We start from the raw sequence: 17113 nt of genomic DNA, 5'->3' as shown, positions 1-17113 counted from the left end.
GTTTAGCAAATTGTATCTTATATCTTGGGTATCCTAAGTTTTGGGCTAATATCCACTTATCAGTGAATGCATATTGATGACAAACCTTTCTATGTTCTTAGACACTAACTTCAAGTACAAGCAGCAAGTCCTACACCGGTGCCCTTTTATAATATCAACTATTTTTTTCCATTACTTAAGTTTTCCTCTACCTAAGATGCTTAAATGTCATGCATACAACTTTGCAGCAACTTGATTGTTGATAAATGGCTCTAAGCATTAGCAACATTCTGGATGTTACAATATGGGCAGTTAATCTCTACTCCATTGTGATTATATGTTAAGCTTTTTCCTAAGCACTTTTCATTCAGTACCTCAACTACTTTTGATATAGAGATTTCATATAGGGCATCCTTGTATCCACTTCAGCTACAAGAAAACCAAGGATCACAGGACATGGGCAAAGTGTACTCGTCTGTTGAAGATCAGCCTGAGTTTCTAAACACCCAAGGTCAACAGAGGACTATGATTTACTCTCAGGCTCTAATTTCCACTCTTCATCCCTAGGCCAGCTTTACACACAGGGGAAAGCTGTCTATGAGGCATTTGTCTGTGTGCAGAGCCCTGAAGATTGAGGGGCCCTCAAGGAAAGCCAGGGGAAACCTGGACAGATCTTGGGCTCTCCAACTTCAAGTCATTTGTGTGATCATCAGTTTTTGAGGCCACATATCTACATGGAACAATGTGGCCATGAGCCTGAGATGTGCCAACTGCTTAAGTAGCTTTCCAGGAATTGGAAACTTTGAGCTACTTCAAATCGGTTGAAATCATCAAGCCCTTATTCAGATCTGCATAGCTGTCTAATGAGTGATCTTAGATTAAAAAACCCAAAACTCTACCTTCAGAAAAATGAGGCACCATCATTTCCTGGTACAAACCCTTTAAACAGTCATGAATACACCCATTCACGGGCAGCAGACAGTGCCCTCTACCCTTCCATGCTTTCAATCCCCTTTTCCTTTCTCAACTATCCACTTCTTGATCACATAAATAAATACTCTATAACAGTGTTCTCACAAAGGCATATTAGAGGATCCAGGCTGCTGCCTCCATACATATGGCATCTTGGGAATGAACTATTTTTCTTGTTCTAAATTGATCATTTTAGTGAATAAATAATAGGCAAAGCCAGGCGTGGTGGCACACGCCTTTAATCTCAGCACTCGGGAGGCAGAGGCAGGCAGATTTCTGAGTTCGAGGCCAGCCTGGTCTACAAAGTGAGTTCCAGCACAGCAAGGGCTACACAGAGAAACCCTGTCTCGAAAAACCAAAAAAATAAAAATGAATAAATAATAATAATAGACAACGCAGGACTCAAGATTTAGAAGCGGGGCCAGGCTTTCAGCCTCTAACCCAAGGATATTTCCAACATTCATGCCACCTTCTGTCTTCTGTCTCACCTCATCCTGACCTGGTACCACATGCCTTCCTCATCCTGACCTGGTACCACATGCCTTTTAATCATAATCTTCTCAAAATGTATTAGTTACCAAGAATGATTCCCTCCTGTCTACCCTGTGGCAGAAGTCTGTAACCTATCCAAGCTAAACTGCCTTCTAAGACCACACTGTAAATGCCCTTTTCCAAGAGTCCAAATGCAGAGAGTGGGGGACACTGAACAGGCAACAGTCCACATCAGTCCCTCTCTACTTGGTGTTTCTCTGCCTAATCTCTCACCTTGCACTAATAAACTCAGGCCACACAGTATATACCTACATATGCATGCATAGTTATTTGGTGGGTTTGAGAATGCTTCAAGTATCATACACTGGTCTTGAACTCACTACATAGCTGTGGATATCTTTGAATTTCTGTTCCTTCTGCCTCTAGCTGCTGAGTGATGGGATTACAGACTATAGGGAATATAACGTCATGTCCAGGGGATCAAATCCAGAGCTTTATGCATGTAAGCATCCCTAGCCCTAAAAAAAAAAAAGTTTTTATAATTAAATTCAGAGAGTGATATTTTCAAAACACACAGCAAGTCTAAATGGTATGATTTGTATTAGGCAATGGTCTCCCAAAGAAGAACTGCAGAGAGCTTTCTCAAATTTTGTTAGAGATTAATCAGTTACCATGTCATTCCACATTGCCTCACTTGATGGAAATACCTTTGGTGACATTGGGGAGCAACTAGGCAACACGAGCATGTGTGGTTTTATTTTGGGGCTGTAGTGTAGTTATAAAATCTCTCCTGAATTCTGGCTATTGAACTGAATGCAATAAGAACAAAAGAGGTTTATATATTAGCTTTATTCTTGAATATCTGAGAAGATAAACTGCACTCCTGTGACACATATCTAAATGCTTTTGGGGCAGTTACAAAACCAGCACCCACCCCCACCTCCACTCTCAAGGAAAAGAAACTCCGGTGATCCAAATCTAGCTGTCAAGAGCTGATAAAAGAGATCTCCAAAGATAAGACTCATTTGCAAAATGAGCAATGACAAGCACTTCATTAGAAATGGGTCTCATGAGAATTCTCAGAAAGGCTGGTGATACTGCCCCTGGTGACATAACTGTAGGTGACTATGCAAATGGAGTCACATGAGAATACAGGGGTCCTCTAGGAAACCTGTAAGTGCAGTGTGGAATTCTTTCTTACCTGAATTGACAAGCTGCTGCTCCATCACACCGCAGCCAAGGACTTCAAGCCATTCTCCACGGAAGTTGATCTCCATCTCGAAGGAAGGGTGGGTGAAGGGGAAGTAGCAATCCACCCACCGAACCTCCAGCCCTGCAGAGGACAAGGAAAGGCATACCAAGCCATAAGACATCCTCATTTAAACCACAACTAATGACATCAACTACAACATTCCAAATAAAACAAACAGCAAACAAGATAATTTGCAATAAGTTGGGGCAAGACAATAAATCTAAAAACTTTGGAGAAACTGGATGTATCTTATTAAAAACAAAAGAATCTTATGTCATTCTCAGGACCCTCTAAAAGCAAATCAGTCCAACACCATGAAAAAGTGGGTAATCCTGGTGGTTTCTGTAAGTCACAGTGGCAGGATAGAATTAAAGAAACTATACTTTCACTAGACTGCTCTCCAAATCTACATAATCAATGATGAAATATGTGAGTACACTGTAGCTGCCTTGAGACACACCAGAAGAGGGCATCAGATCCCATTACAGGTGGTTGTGAGCCACCATGTGGTTGGTGAGAATTGACCTCAGGCTCTCTGAAGAGCAGTGAGTGGTCTAAACCACTGAGCCATCTGTCCATCTGTCAATGATGAAATTCTACTGCAATGACCTAATGATGGTATGCTATTTACCTGTGCAGGAGCTTCACCTTTATGGGTAGAGGTTGAAATTGTTGACTTGAAATCTATCATGCTGACACCAGCTAAATGTCCTTATAAGTCCAGAGGACACAGACCCATGCTGGGCTGTTAAACTCACAAATGCTCTTTACAGCATGCCTTCCAATCCCAAGCTTTGTCTAGCATAATATTGTCCTTCTAATCTATAGGCAAGTAGATTCAAGGTACAAAGTTTACACCTTCCTCAAATCCATTCTGGCCCAGTGGACCGATTCCCACTGGTTCCCTATTCCTGTTGCTGGACTAGTTACTACAGAAATGTTCTCTGGCTAACATCTGCAAAGCATCAAACCTTTGACTTCAGAAATCGCCTGTGTTTTCACAAACCACAATGTCTAGCTGACAAAGATGGGACCAACTTTCACTCTCTTAGAATTTCATTTTGATAGTTTTATGAACTGTTAAGAGCTAACATGTTAATAAAAAGTCTTTCAAATTTAAGCAAAATATTTAAAAATATAAAATAGTTTTCTCCAGTAAATGGCAAATACATTTAAAAATCAACAAAGAAAAAGCAATACCTACAAAATGTCAAAATTGATCTTCAATAAGCCATCAGAAATATGATTCTTTTGAGCAATGAGCTCATTATTTAGCAAAGAAAAAAATTAATGAACTCAAAACAATGATGGCCAAGACAGACAGATGCGGTGGACTGAATATACTCAGCCCATGGAAAGTGGCACTATTTAGGAAGTGTGGCCTTGTTGGCATAAGCGTGTCACTGTGTAGGCAGACTTTGAGGTCTCCTCCTATGCTCAGTGCAAATGAGACCCTCCTCCTAGCTACTTGTAGAAGACAAGTCTCCTACAGCCTTAAGATCAAGATGTAGAACTCTTGGCTCCTCCAGCACCATATGTGTCTGCTTAGATGCTGCCATGCTTCTGACCATGATGATAATGGAATGAACCTCTAAAACTGTAACCCAGCCTCAATTAAATGTTGTCCTTATAAGAGTTGCCTTGGTCATGCTATCTCTCCACAGCAATAAAACCCCAAGTAAGACAGCAGAGGTGACCTGAAAGTAGAGAACAGATGGGCAATCACCTAGTGGCTTGATGACTTTATCAGGAACATTTAAGATACACAAGTCATCAGAGTTCCTGTGCATCCCTGGAATGGTCCAACTCCACAGAAAGCAGCCTCCAACCCCCAGTAAATTTAAGGCACTCAATTTTCTTGCTCAACACTATCTGACTTGAACTCTAGCAGTGCTAGTGACTCCTTCCATCCTCTCAGCACTCAATATATATCTACAGTCCTTTTTACAGAGAAGAGAGACCCAAACAGAGAAAGTCTAACCTTGCCCAAAGTCACAAAACTAGGCAGGTGACTAAGCCAATCTTCAGGACTCCTCTACTCTAAATCCTTAACCTTGATAGTTTAAACAATTCCCTGACCATCAATCAAAACTTAAGACAGAAGCCAGCAGTGATCGCATGAGAGGCAAAGGCAGAATTGTCCAAAGTTGAGGCCAGCTGGGTATATATAACAAATTCCATGTTAGCTAAGGCTATATAATGAAATCCTGTTTCAAATCAATAATGATAAAATCATATGGAAGCAAAATTATGAGACATGATGTCTTCTCTATGAAAGCAGAGTTTTCACTTTGTTCTGTTCAACTTGAAATTGCTTTTTCTAGTTAGCTGCTGTCTACTGTGCTGAGTAATTTTTGTTTACAATGACAATTTATTTCCTCTTCTAATACACACACACACACACATTTCTAACAAAAAGACATTAAACTATGCATGGTAAAAAGTACCCAATCTGACAGATATTGACAGATGTATACATTCATAAATCTGTAACCATATTCAAGGTAAAGGCAGAAGCAGGAATACAGACACACACCTGCAATCCCAGCTATCCAGGAGACTGAGGAGGCAGACAGCAAGTTCTAAACCAGTATAGGCAACTTAGCAAGAACCTGTTTGAAATTAACCTTTTTTAAATGCCTGGGATGTAGTGAACTGGTAGATATTTTATTAATGTTATAATTTTGCAATACAGTGTTTTAACCCACCGCCCCTCCTTTGTAGTCTTTTGTTGTCTTGATCAATCTAAGATTTTTCCACACTGCTGCATGTAGCAATAGATACTTGTTTCTAGTGCTGCACAGATACAGCCAGCCTCTCTAATGGAATAGGAAAGTTTCACTGATGAGGGACACTGGCAAAAGGTCTGCGAATCACCTGCTAAGGCCAGAACAGCTGAAGAGAACCCTATGTGCAAGCAATTGCTAATCTGCAGCTGCACGAAAAGAAGGGCTGTATAAACCTGAACAAATGTCCCTTGGGAAAGCCCAACAATCCCCTAGAAATATTTCCCCAATCTTCCTACAGGTGTCATTTTCAAGAGAAATGAAGGAAACATCTGCAGTCCACTCGCTCACACACACACACACACACACGCACACACACACACACACACACACGCACACACACACACATACACCAAGCTGGGAATGATGGCACACTTTTTATTTATTTATATTTTTCTGAGAATTTCATTCATCCATAAGTACTATATTAACATTTCTACCTCTTACTCTTCCCATCCAACTCCTCCCATGTCCCCCCTTGCTGTCAAATCCATGACCCATTCTACTTATATGCATACATACATACATTCACATATACCACACAACATACTGAGTCCATTTAGTATTGTTCATATGTGGGCTCAGTGGTTAAGAGCACTGACTGCTCTTCCAAAGGTCTGGAGTTCAATTCCCAGCAACCACATGGTAGCTCACAACCATCTGTAATGAACATACATATATACATATATACATACATACATACATACATACATACATACATGAAAGAGAGAGAGAGAGAGGAAGAGGGAGAGAGAGAGAGAGGAAGTTCCCATGTACATGTGAAGGGAAAAAAAAGAAATGAAGGAGACTCTTGGACACTGACATCTGCCTATCAGAGCAAACCACAGCTGAGCAGGAAAGGCAGCCCATGCTTTCCAAAGCCCACAAGCATGAATGCTATAATCTGTATAGCAGAGCCTGTGTGGCACAATCAAACCTTCAGAAGACATAGATGGGCCACAGGTATGTCTACTAAGCAGGAAGTTCTGAATACAAGAACCACCTCAGATCTTCCAAAACTCCCACTGGCCTTGCAAAGGATGCTGAACCTCATACCATCCATGGCCTCTGCTCCACCAACTCTACACTTTCCTAGTCACTCCTTTAGCCTTCTTTGAAGAAGCAAAGGCTCAGATCTTCCAAACCCCACTTTTGAGCAGGCTGTGGCTTGATTTCAAACCTAAGCAGTGATTATAATGTTGTAATGATAATTGGTTAATGTATAATATTGGTAAAAATGCCATATTCTCTTATATATTTAAACAATTTAAACTTGTTGCTTTGACATATGAACAGTGGTTATTTTTAAACCACTGCTAATGGAATCGTTTATAGAAAGCCTAAGATATTAGCACTAAAGCGTATTTTCTTCGTGGATTTGGCACGCACTTTCAAGATGATTTGTTAAGCGATTTATTGAGTGCTTCAGGAGTACCACCTAAATATGCTTTTTTCTTTGCTTTTGTGCATGACCTCAAAATTCCTACATTAACTGCAATTTTAAACGCACCTTAGCAAGCTTCCTATATTAACAATAAAATATTAACAACTAGCTGAAATTATGGTTTATTACACATGTCAAGTATCAAAAGTAAAAATAACCACTAAAAATAACATATTCAGAGATAAGCTTGTCCAACTCACACAGATTTAATAGTCATCATGTTACTGAGGTACTTGAAAGAAGTCAAACCATATCATAATATAGCTACTGTAAAAATCATGCCCAGGCCTTTTTTCTATAAGCAAAGAGGCATCATAATTTCCATTTATAAATAAAGCACAGGGATTTTCAAATCAGCTTCAGACCTCTGTAAATAAGTGCAGTTATCCAAAAACACTTGTGGTCTTTCAGCCCAGGGTCAACCAGAGACAGACTATTTCATAATAAATGCACACTTGAGTTCAAGCCCCTAATTTCAAAGGTAAGTTAATTTATGCTTGTGGGTCCAGCTGCCATGTCTCAATGTTGTGTTAAGACAGCTATTTTATTGTTGTCTTATGTGTAGGCCTTGAGAAGAGACACCATAGAAGCCAGCCTAGTTCTCAGAATCCAAGCTCCTCTACTTAGGTGTAGACACAGACTTCAAGGAGTAGGGGTGGTGTGCAGAGAACCCTTGAGGTAGGTATCTATGGAACTGTGAACTGAAATTCATTTTGGCCAGTGACATAAGCCAATGGGAAAAAGTCCATGAGTACTCCACTTCTTTCTCACCTCTGAAGACCACACACATTACCTACCCTACTGCCCCAGGAAACCAGGAATGAGGAATGGCTACTCTGCAAGCCACCCACATACCAGCCTCTCAACTGCTACATTCTTAGCAAGACCAACTAGAGACAAAATGCATGCATGGGTGGGGCACTTTCCATCTTCCTTTGACTCCCATGAAAAGCTGGAGTTTCTATCATTTTGATGGGCACATTGTGAGTATCAGTACAGTGGTCTTTCCATTCCATTTCCCTGTCGCCTCCACAAGAGATCCCATGGTTAATAAATGATCACATTCAACTTCCCCGAGTAAAGACTAAACAGATTCTCCTGGCTCCTAGACCCATCATATTTAAAGTGGGCCTGTGTCATGAGAACCCCTCTCACAGGCTGTAGAATCTAAATGTGAAGACAACCCAAACCAGAGCCTATAGCAAGGGTTTTCTAAATCCCTCCAAGGCCACCCTCCACTGGAGTAAATAATTTTTAAAGCTGACTACACATATACCATTAATCTCTGTTTATGTCATTAATTTTTCAATAGGTCTTTCTCAGCAGGTACCAGTTGTACAGAAGTAAGAGCAATTAAAGCAGTGGCTCTGGCTGCTTTTAGAACACCTGTGGCAGGCATCCACCAGAGTGAAGCAGGATGGAGAGAACAAGACAGAGCCAGCACTCTGCTTGGAAATAAGTTCCTAAAAAGTGGCACTGGGTTGGCAAAATGGCTCAGCAGATAGAGACACTGACCACCAAGGCCAAAGACCTGAGTTTGATCCTCAAGACCTCCATAATGGAAGGAGATAATCCTCTTTGAAGTTGTTCTCTGGCCTATACATATGCACTATGACACACACATACACCTCCAAATAAATATATAGATAAATAAATAAATAAATGTAATAAAAAACTATTTTAAAAATTGACAGTATGCTAGAAAACGACATTGTAGCCAGAGAAATAACTCAGCCTCACTGGCAAAGGCACTTGGCAACTCATTCCCTACTTCCCAGGAATTCCACAGTCCTTGACAGAGGTATGATAATGAGCATGCACGCCATGCTTTTCAGACTTCTTAGCAGGGTTCTATTTTAACAACTTTCTTGTTTAAAAAAAAAAAAAAAAAAAGATCTTTTTGGGAGGGGAAGAGGGTTACATAATATATTGACAGAGTTCAGAATCAAAACACTCTAGCAGGATAAATCCAGCTATCGAGCAGGCCTGCAATGAGGCGCCTCCCTCACATTTCTGTCTCAGTCTAGTCTCTTTTGCTCTCCTGAATCCTTACAGGAAACATAATCTTTTTTAAACTGCCATGTGTAAGCAAATACAAATATGCATTTCCACTTTCCTTGTTTCCTTAGATATAAAAACAGAATCCAAACCAGGTCCCTCACACACACTGTCTAGACCCTGGGTATGTCTGGGGCCTCTCTGCATGAAGACAGAGTGCTCACTCATTTCCTCCCTCATTCCTCCAAAGTACTGCTGTTCACAGACACCCCTGACTGATATATGCTTAGTGCATAGATGACAGTCAAGCAATGCTTTAAGAAAACACCCTCCTGGGCCCAAGAATAAGTACTTCTATAACTGGAATAAACATTGCCGAGTTGTCCTCTACAGATGTTAACATAATATTTTACACTAACATTATCTCAATGATTTTCACAGAAGCCTAGAAATAGAATTAACGGTGGTGTAAACTGGAGTTCTGGACCCAGATGAGGATCTAGGGAGGTGCTAATAAAGGACCACCTGCCTGAGCCACCTTAGGCAAGTGAGACAGCCAGTGTGCACAGGACACTACGGTTCCTGCTGCCTTCTCAGCCACTAGCTATCTCCATGCAGCCCTTGTCTCTCCCCTAGCAAGGGAAGAATGTCTTCCAGAATTAGCAAATGTGTTGCTAGAGGTTATGAGGAAGAGGAGGCACATTTAATCTCTGAAGCATCCTTGTGGGAATAAGAGTGTAAATTCCATTTCCAAAGCAACAAAACCTCATCCATGGCATAGCCTTCATCGCCACCCAGGGCCTCACAAACCTGCCAATTTCCCCACTGTAGCTACTTAGTATACCACGTACATCCCCCACGTCTACACAGTCACTTGCTAGGGAGTCCAATACTGCAGACTGCTAAGTGGAACAAAGGCATTCCTAACAAAGCCAAGGCAAACCACCATGTCATAAAGTCCTTTGGTGGAGATCTCTCCAAGCACACACCAGGTGCCAGTGGTGTGTGGGCCACAGTGACCTTCTGCTAATAAATGTACAGAACAGGAGGGAAAACTAAAGGCTAGCAACTCGCCACCACTGGTGATGGCATGGCTGATCCCACAGCAATGGTCCCCTTTGTGTTGGGAAGCAGTGTTTAAGGGAATGACCCTGGGTGCTCTCTTCCTAGGATCCCCTTAGATTAGAGCTAGGTTCTTTACGTTGGATTCATTTCTCCAACTCACCATGAAGAGACAGATGCCCACCAGCATTTTGAAAACTGAGAATGTAGTCAAGGGTGCTAGGACAGGCGACTCACTCTGCATGGCTGTTTATTAAACTGCACCCTACTTTGAGGTAAAGTCCCACTGCTCCTCCACAATGTAGGGTAAATGGAATTCACTCACTCCAGAATGCAAATCTGATAAAAATTTAAAAAATTTTAAAAAGATGACAGATGGGCACCATCTCTGCTGAGAGCTACTGCAGACCTATCAGATCCTAGCTATACTGTGTGTATTCCTTACCATCTTGGTACCTCAACTCATCTAAACAATAGTTCTATGACGGTTTACTAAGGAAGGCATGCAAAGGGCACAGCACAGGACCTGGCCACTAGCAGGCTCCACGGGTGGTTTTAATTGAAGGCAATGGAAGTAAGGTCCTAGAGTCCTGTACATCCTTACAAACTATGATGTGAACACATACTTCTAAGCTGTGTCCCAAAGGCAAATGGCATTTGTTGTCTAGTTTGTACATATTAGGTACTGTGTAAGTATTTGATATGTCTTCTCTCATATACTGCTATACTCTCTCAGGCTAGAAACCACCAAACACAACAATGATTATTCTCCTTTTACAGGTGAAGGAAATGGAACTCATGCTACTATGGAGTTAAGTTTCCAGGCCAAGATTAGCACTAGGTATGTTAGACAATAGCCTCCCATGCTGCCTTCCACTAGAGCAGATAGAAAAAAATAATAATAATAAATGGCATTAACTCAGCTCACACGCAAAGGGCACTACAAAGCCAAGACTGTAGGGTGGATCCTTGTTCTAACTATAACAAAAGAATAACAAAAATGGTAGGGAAAGAAGGCATAGGCTAAATTCAGAAACAAGAGAAACACTTCCAAGGGTGAGAAACAGAAGAGAAATGACGCACAATGAGAGGTCAGATTGAACAAGTTCCATTGGACTCCAGACCCACAGCTGGGAAGCGCTATGAGACTGGGATCTGCAGACCTAACACTTGGAACAAGGTGAGGAGTACTAAAGCTTTCTTGGAGACAATGACAGGGTGAATTCTATGATGGTACAGAAAGGATGAAGAAAACCACCACCCAAATGCAGCCTGGGGCTATGGCTCTGAAGAGCTATAGGATTAGACAATGTGAGACACTGGAAAATACCTAAGTACTATGTCACCCACCGTTAAGGGATTATTTAGAAAATAACAACAAGAAGAAAATGATTCTGCTTAAGGAATAATACCAAGAAGAAAACATCTATACATACAGAGTACAGAAGCAACTTCTTATAAAGAATAGTTTGACTCATAGAAGGTTTGATCCACAGGTACAGGACCCATGAACTGCAGGGCAAACATGCACAAAACAACACCATTCAAGCCCAGGGGACCAGGGAAGTAGGAACACTGATCTCTGAGAAAGGAGACTTAATTCCATGAAGGATGAAGAAAGCAGGAATAGCACAGCAATCTCCCTGAGTTAAAGAGACAGAGATGGAAGTCTGGACAACTATGGAGGCATGAGTGCATGGGAAAGAGTGAGAGGGGAAGGAAGAGACAGACTGACCAAGCTCTGTGACTCTACAAAGGACCACCCTCCGTGGAATGCTAACTTCATGTACCTATACATATACATACATATACAGATACAGATAGGCCACCTGCAGCCAGAAATTGAGACTCACCAAGAATAGCTGGGAATGATGCTCCCATGGGAATGGTTCCAGTTCCTGGAAGCCAAATAGAAAGACTCATAATGCACTGTTTATCTATCTATCATAGGGCTCAGAAAGTCCCTGCATCAGTACTGGGGAAAAACTGTCACATTCTAAACACTATCCCAGTCTTTCCCAAGAAAGAGTAAAATAAAGATCATAAATGGATTAGAGTATTTAGGACTAATCCCAAAACTGTGATTAAAACACAGTGAAATAAGCACTGCTGGTGTTGCATAAATAATCACAGGGAATTCAAATAAGAAAAAAATATAGGTAGATAAAAATCAATAGCAACTGATCATGAAATGACTAATGACAGAACTAGAAAACAAAAACATTAAACTAGATGTTATACTTATGTTCAATATGTCCAAAAGCTTAATCAAAGACTGTATATATTAAGCACATACTTGGAAGATAATTAAGAAAATTCCCATCACATCGTGAATATGATAAAAAAAAATGTACAGGACAGGATAAGTAACAAAGTTGATCTTTCAGAGAAAAGAAGTGAACTTGAAGATAAGGCAACAGGATATAAATGATGAAAATGAAGAGGAAGGAGAAATTCCAAGTAATGAAGAACTTATAACTACATTCCACAAAGAGAGGAGATGATAGAAACTATGAGGATGCTGCTGAGTCTCATGGTGATGTCCTGTGCCCAGTTAGCACTGTGCTGGCAGGTCACATCTCCACTGCAGAGTAAGCCCAAGCCTCAGAAAGGCTAATATATTGGGCATTTTTTATTGTAAAATACATCTGGCTATGGATTAGAGTCAAACTACAATGAGCACACTCAAGTGAACAATGAATGATGTTATTTCACTCTCTAGAACTACTCTAATGGTATAGATGAGAAATGAATAAGCACAGACCAGTGGTTCTCAACCTGTGGGTCACAACCCCTTGTGGGGGGTCACACATCAAATATCCTGTATATCAGATATTTGCATTATAGTTCATAAGACTATCAAAATTACAGTTATGAAGTAGCAACAAAACTAATTTTATGATTGGGGGGGTCACCGTAACATAAGGACCTGTATGAAAAGCTTGCAGCACTAGTTAAATTGAGACCCACTGCCATAGACTCATGTGCCCAAATACTTGGTGTCTTGTTGGAGCACTGCTTGGGAAGGTTACTGGATCTTTAAAGGGTTCTTCTGAAGACTGTAAATTACTCACTGAGGGCAGACTCTGAATGTTTATAGCCTTACACACCTTCCTATTCTTGCTCCCTAATTTCCGTATGCAGCTGGAAAGTGATCTCAGCTCCCTGTTCCTGCCACTACGCCTCCCTGTCTTCACGGATATCTAGCCCTCTCAAACCACGAGCCAAATCAATTCTTCCTTGAGTTGGTTTTGGTCAGACTACTTTATCACAGCAACAGAAAAGTAAGAAAACAGTTGTCTTCAAATCAGACCATAGTAGTCAGCAGGAAAACATCAGGTTTAAAAGACCATTAGCACAAAATGCTTAAAGTATTTTATACTAAATTCAATTTTAGGAACAATGTAGAACATTTACAAACCTAATAGTCTCAATCACTTTCAATTCATTTACACTAACAGGGATTTATGGGTAGAGAGAAACAAAACAAAATGTTCAAGGCATGTTGTCTTTATTCCCATTACCTCATAATCTCACTCTGGACTGGGCCACTGTTCCCAACACAAAGCCCTTGGTTGAAAGTGAGCGTATATTGGTCCCTACACAAGTCTAACGGGCAAGCAGGCAATCTGAGGAAATCAGCACCTGTGGAAGGGCAACCTGGTAGGGAGGAAATGAAATAACCAGGAGAATGGGACCTGCTGTTTGTCTTGCACTGCAGAGGTAGGCGTCACCATCAGAACAGCACCATAAAGATACTCCTGCCACTCAGGCTCTGGACATGGGAAGGGATGTCCTTAGGCAAGGAGGCTTCTGACAACTAAGGCTATGATGTCCTGCTGGCTAAGCCTCCTTATATATCAAGAGGGGTATCCTTTGGGATATGATTCAAAGAGCAACACCAACACAGAGGTTCTCGTGTGAGTACATCCCTGTCTTGAGAGCAGCACAGCCCAACTTATTCTTCTAACCTGCACCATGAGAGCCAGCACTGCTCTATTGTGAACACCAGTACATGTCAGACACTATTCTGGAAAAAAGGCTGTAAACACCAAAAGATACAAAAAGAAATTAAAATTCTAGGAATCCTAAATCCCTATCTTAGATACCATTAAAGAAATGATCACCAAGCAGGGTTCAAAGTATAAAGAACACAGTAGCAATATGGAAAACAATAATCAATTCCACAAGCATAAAAATAGTCTAAAGCGCTGTTTTATTTCTTTCTAATTCCAAAACCTCTCTTATAACAGCCTTAGGATACAGTTCAATTGAAATGTTAGCAGAAAATAATAAACCATATTTGGAGACAGGGAAAAGCTGAACCTAAAGCTGCTATACTAAAAATAAACTGCTGCAAGGACAGGACATGTTCTAATTTTTAATTTTCCTTTTCAAATACAAAGCAATCCAATAATAACAAGTAAGGAGCCCAGGCCATATAAATAAATATAAAAGGAGTCTTGACAAGTATGTCTGTGCCCATTATCTAATTGTAGAAAGAGAGAAGTTTGGGTTTTTCAGCGTCCTTTGGTACACAAAATATTAATTGAATATGATATAGAGGCCTTGTGCCAAGCTGGCCCAGAACAAGAGAGAGATGGAGAGCAGAAGGCAGACTGGAGAGAAAGGCCTAATTCAATTAGATTGTCTGTCTGACAATGTTATCATAGATTCCATTGTCTCAGTCTCAGACATAATATTAAAATAACTAATATGTCTCATTTACACACACATACACACACAGAGGGAGGAAGGGAGGGAGTTAGGGAAGGGGAGAGGGAGGGGGAAAGGGAGAGGAAAGAGAGAGAGGGAGAGGGAAGAGAGAGAGGTTCTTACTTATGTGGCCCAGGATAGCTTTGATCCTCCTGCCTCAGCTGCCCAAAATCAGGAACTATTAGACATGGATTGTTGAAATGGTTTATTTTTATGCTTTCTAAACAGCTAACCTCTACATTAGGCTTCAAAGTCACAATTCTTGGACTACATCTGGCAGCAAGATCTTGGTGTGGTGCTTGAGTTCAGGTGGGGTAGAGTGAAGGAAGCAATTCTTTCAGTAGGTGCTCAATGTCAGGTTGGCTGTGGAGTCTCTCTCTGTGACAGCTGCCATCACTCTGACTGTCCTCTGGTCTCAATGCCACTCAGTACTCAAACAATTTACCAACAATCTCCCAGCTCTCCCCAGACTTTGGCTTACATGAACACTGTTCTCCGAGAAGACAGAGTATTTTTTTTAGTCTAATTACATTCTATACCTCTATAAAGCAGATCTAACAACCAGAAGTGAATTTGAAGACATATAAAAACAGCAATACTGTCAGGCACAGGTGCTCAGGTTTTGAATCCCAGGACTCCGGAGGCAGAGGCAGGAAGATCTCTAAGTTAAAGGCTAGTATGGCCTACATAGTAAGTGTCAGGCCAACCAGAAATACACAATGAGATCCTGTCTCAAAAACAAAACAAAACAAAAAACTGAACAAAAATCCAGCAACACTGATCTATTATAAAATCTGAGTTAAAAAAAGACCAAATCCACACAAACACTACTTCACTGCTGTTACAAAATAGAAAATTCCTACATTTAGGTATCAGTATGTGGCCCATGTCAAGACAGGTATAACAGTTAAAACAAACCAAAAAATGAATTGCAGAAGTTGTTTTTAATAATGATATTTCACCTCAGTGCATGGTTTTGAAAGGTATGAAAATATAAAAACAAAACAAAAAAAGAACCCCCACCACTATAAAGGCAAGTTCAAGACTTGTTCAGATTCCCAGAAATGAAGACCATCGGTCAACATGGAACCTAGCACAGGGTATCCATTCACTGATTTGAGAGCAAGCGCCTCCATGGGGCCTGGAAAGTGAGAAAAGAACTTTTCAGAATCAGGCCCTGGGGATAAAGCTCAGGTTGGGGGGGTGGGGGGGCGCACCAGGGCACGTTTATGTACTGAGCCATCAGTCTGGAACAAAAATAAAAATGTCTTAATCCTGCACCTCTTCCTTAGGTTTTTTTCCCCCCATATTTACACTAAATTTAACATTTTCAGTTTATAAGGCATAATCAGCATGTTATATTTTATTTCATTTGTGAAACACACATTACTTCAAATAAAGCTTAGATAAAAGAAGCCTAAGATACCAAGACAAACAAGCAAGCAAACAAACAAACAAACAAACAACCCTGATAACTACATCAGGGTTTAAAAGGTACAGAAGTGATCTCCATGGAAATCTCATATTCCACTCAACATTCCTTGGAGGGCACAGGGCTCACTGCAGGCCCCATTCCTTCCTCACTTTGCTTTCTGTCCCTGTTGCAGGCCCAGCCATTTTTGCAGTGTTCCGCCCCTGCATCTGCAGGCTTGGTTACCATGCGCTCCCTTTCCCACACCACAGTTTGGTTGTCTGGTACCTGCCCTGCTAATTCTCCCTCATCCTCTGCTGGCTGTGCTCCACAGGTACCTCCATCCTGAATGCAGCACCTCTCCTGAGTACTCATACACACTTAGTGTTGCCTTGGGAGAGGATAAAGATGCCCGACTCCTTGAAGACAGGAATTAGGTCTAGACTGTTCCATACTGTGATATGTATAACATAGCAGAAATCAAGGTCATAAAATCTCACAAACAGCAACTGCAATTATTTGCTTACAGAAATATGTAAAAACATCTGATAAGGAGGGACATAAAATGTTGTACATAAGATGACAAAGGAAAAACTGCAGATAAAAGCCTGGCATGCTGTGAGGCGCTAGGAGAAGCAGAAGATTTCTCCTTACCGCTGGGGTCCCCTCTTCCCTGTCCTGTCTCTTAAATATTTGAGCAATATAATCCATCTCCCTACATCTCAGTATTAAGTAGATTATACAACTGCTAATATGGCCACAATTCTTTTCTTTCAGAAGTAAAAAAGGGCTAGCTATAAGAGGATTTTTGAAATAAACAACCTCAAACTGAAATCTGTTTCACATTAGATTATTTAATAGGAAATGCTTCAAATCTGAAGACAGAGATAGAAAATAGCAACCTTCCATGCATCCACTACTCAATTTTATCAAATCACAACATTTTGTCATATTTTAATTCATACGTTTACCAAAAAAGTCACAAATATAGATGAATGCAG

General features: G+C 40.8%; 1 protein-coding gene across 2 annotated transcripts in view; it reads right to left on the bottom strand.

Moving 5' to 3' along the window:
- Fars2 (phenylalanyl-tRNA synthetase 2, mitochondrial) overlaps positions 1-17113 on the bottom strand; it is a 423476-nt gene that overhangs the window by 294122 nt on the left and 112241 nt on the right. For both annotated transcript variants that reach the window (XM_021180052.2, XM_021180053.2), the window contains exon 4: positions 2645-2776. In XM_021180052.2, coding sequence (XP_021035711.1) covers positions 2645-2776 — 132 coding nt within the window. The remainder of the gene's footprint in view (positions 1-2644; positions 2777-17113) is intronic.

This window comes from Mus caroli, chromosome 13, assembly GCF_900094665.2.
Source record: "Mus caroli chromosome 13, CAROLI_EIJ_v1.1, whole genome shotgun sequence".
Taxonomy (NCBI): domain Eukaryota; kingdom Metazoa; phylum Chordata; class Mammalia; order Rodentia; family Muridae; genus Mus; species Mus caroli.
This window is presented reverse-complemented; position numbering and strand designations above follow the sequence as displayed.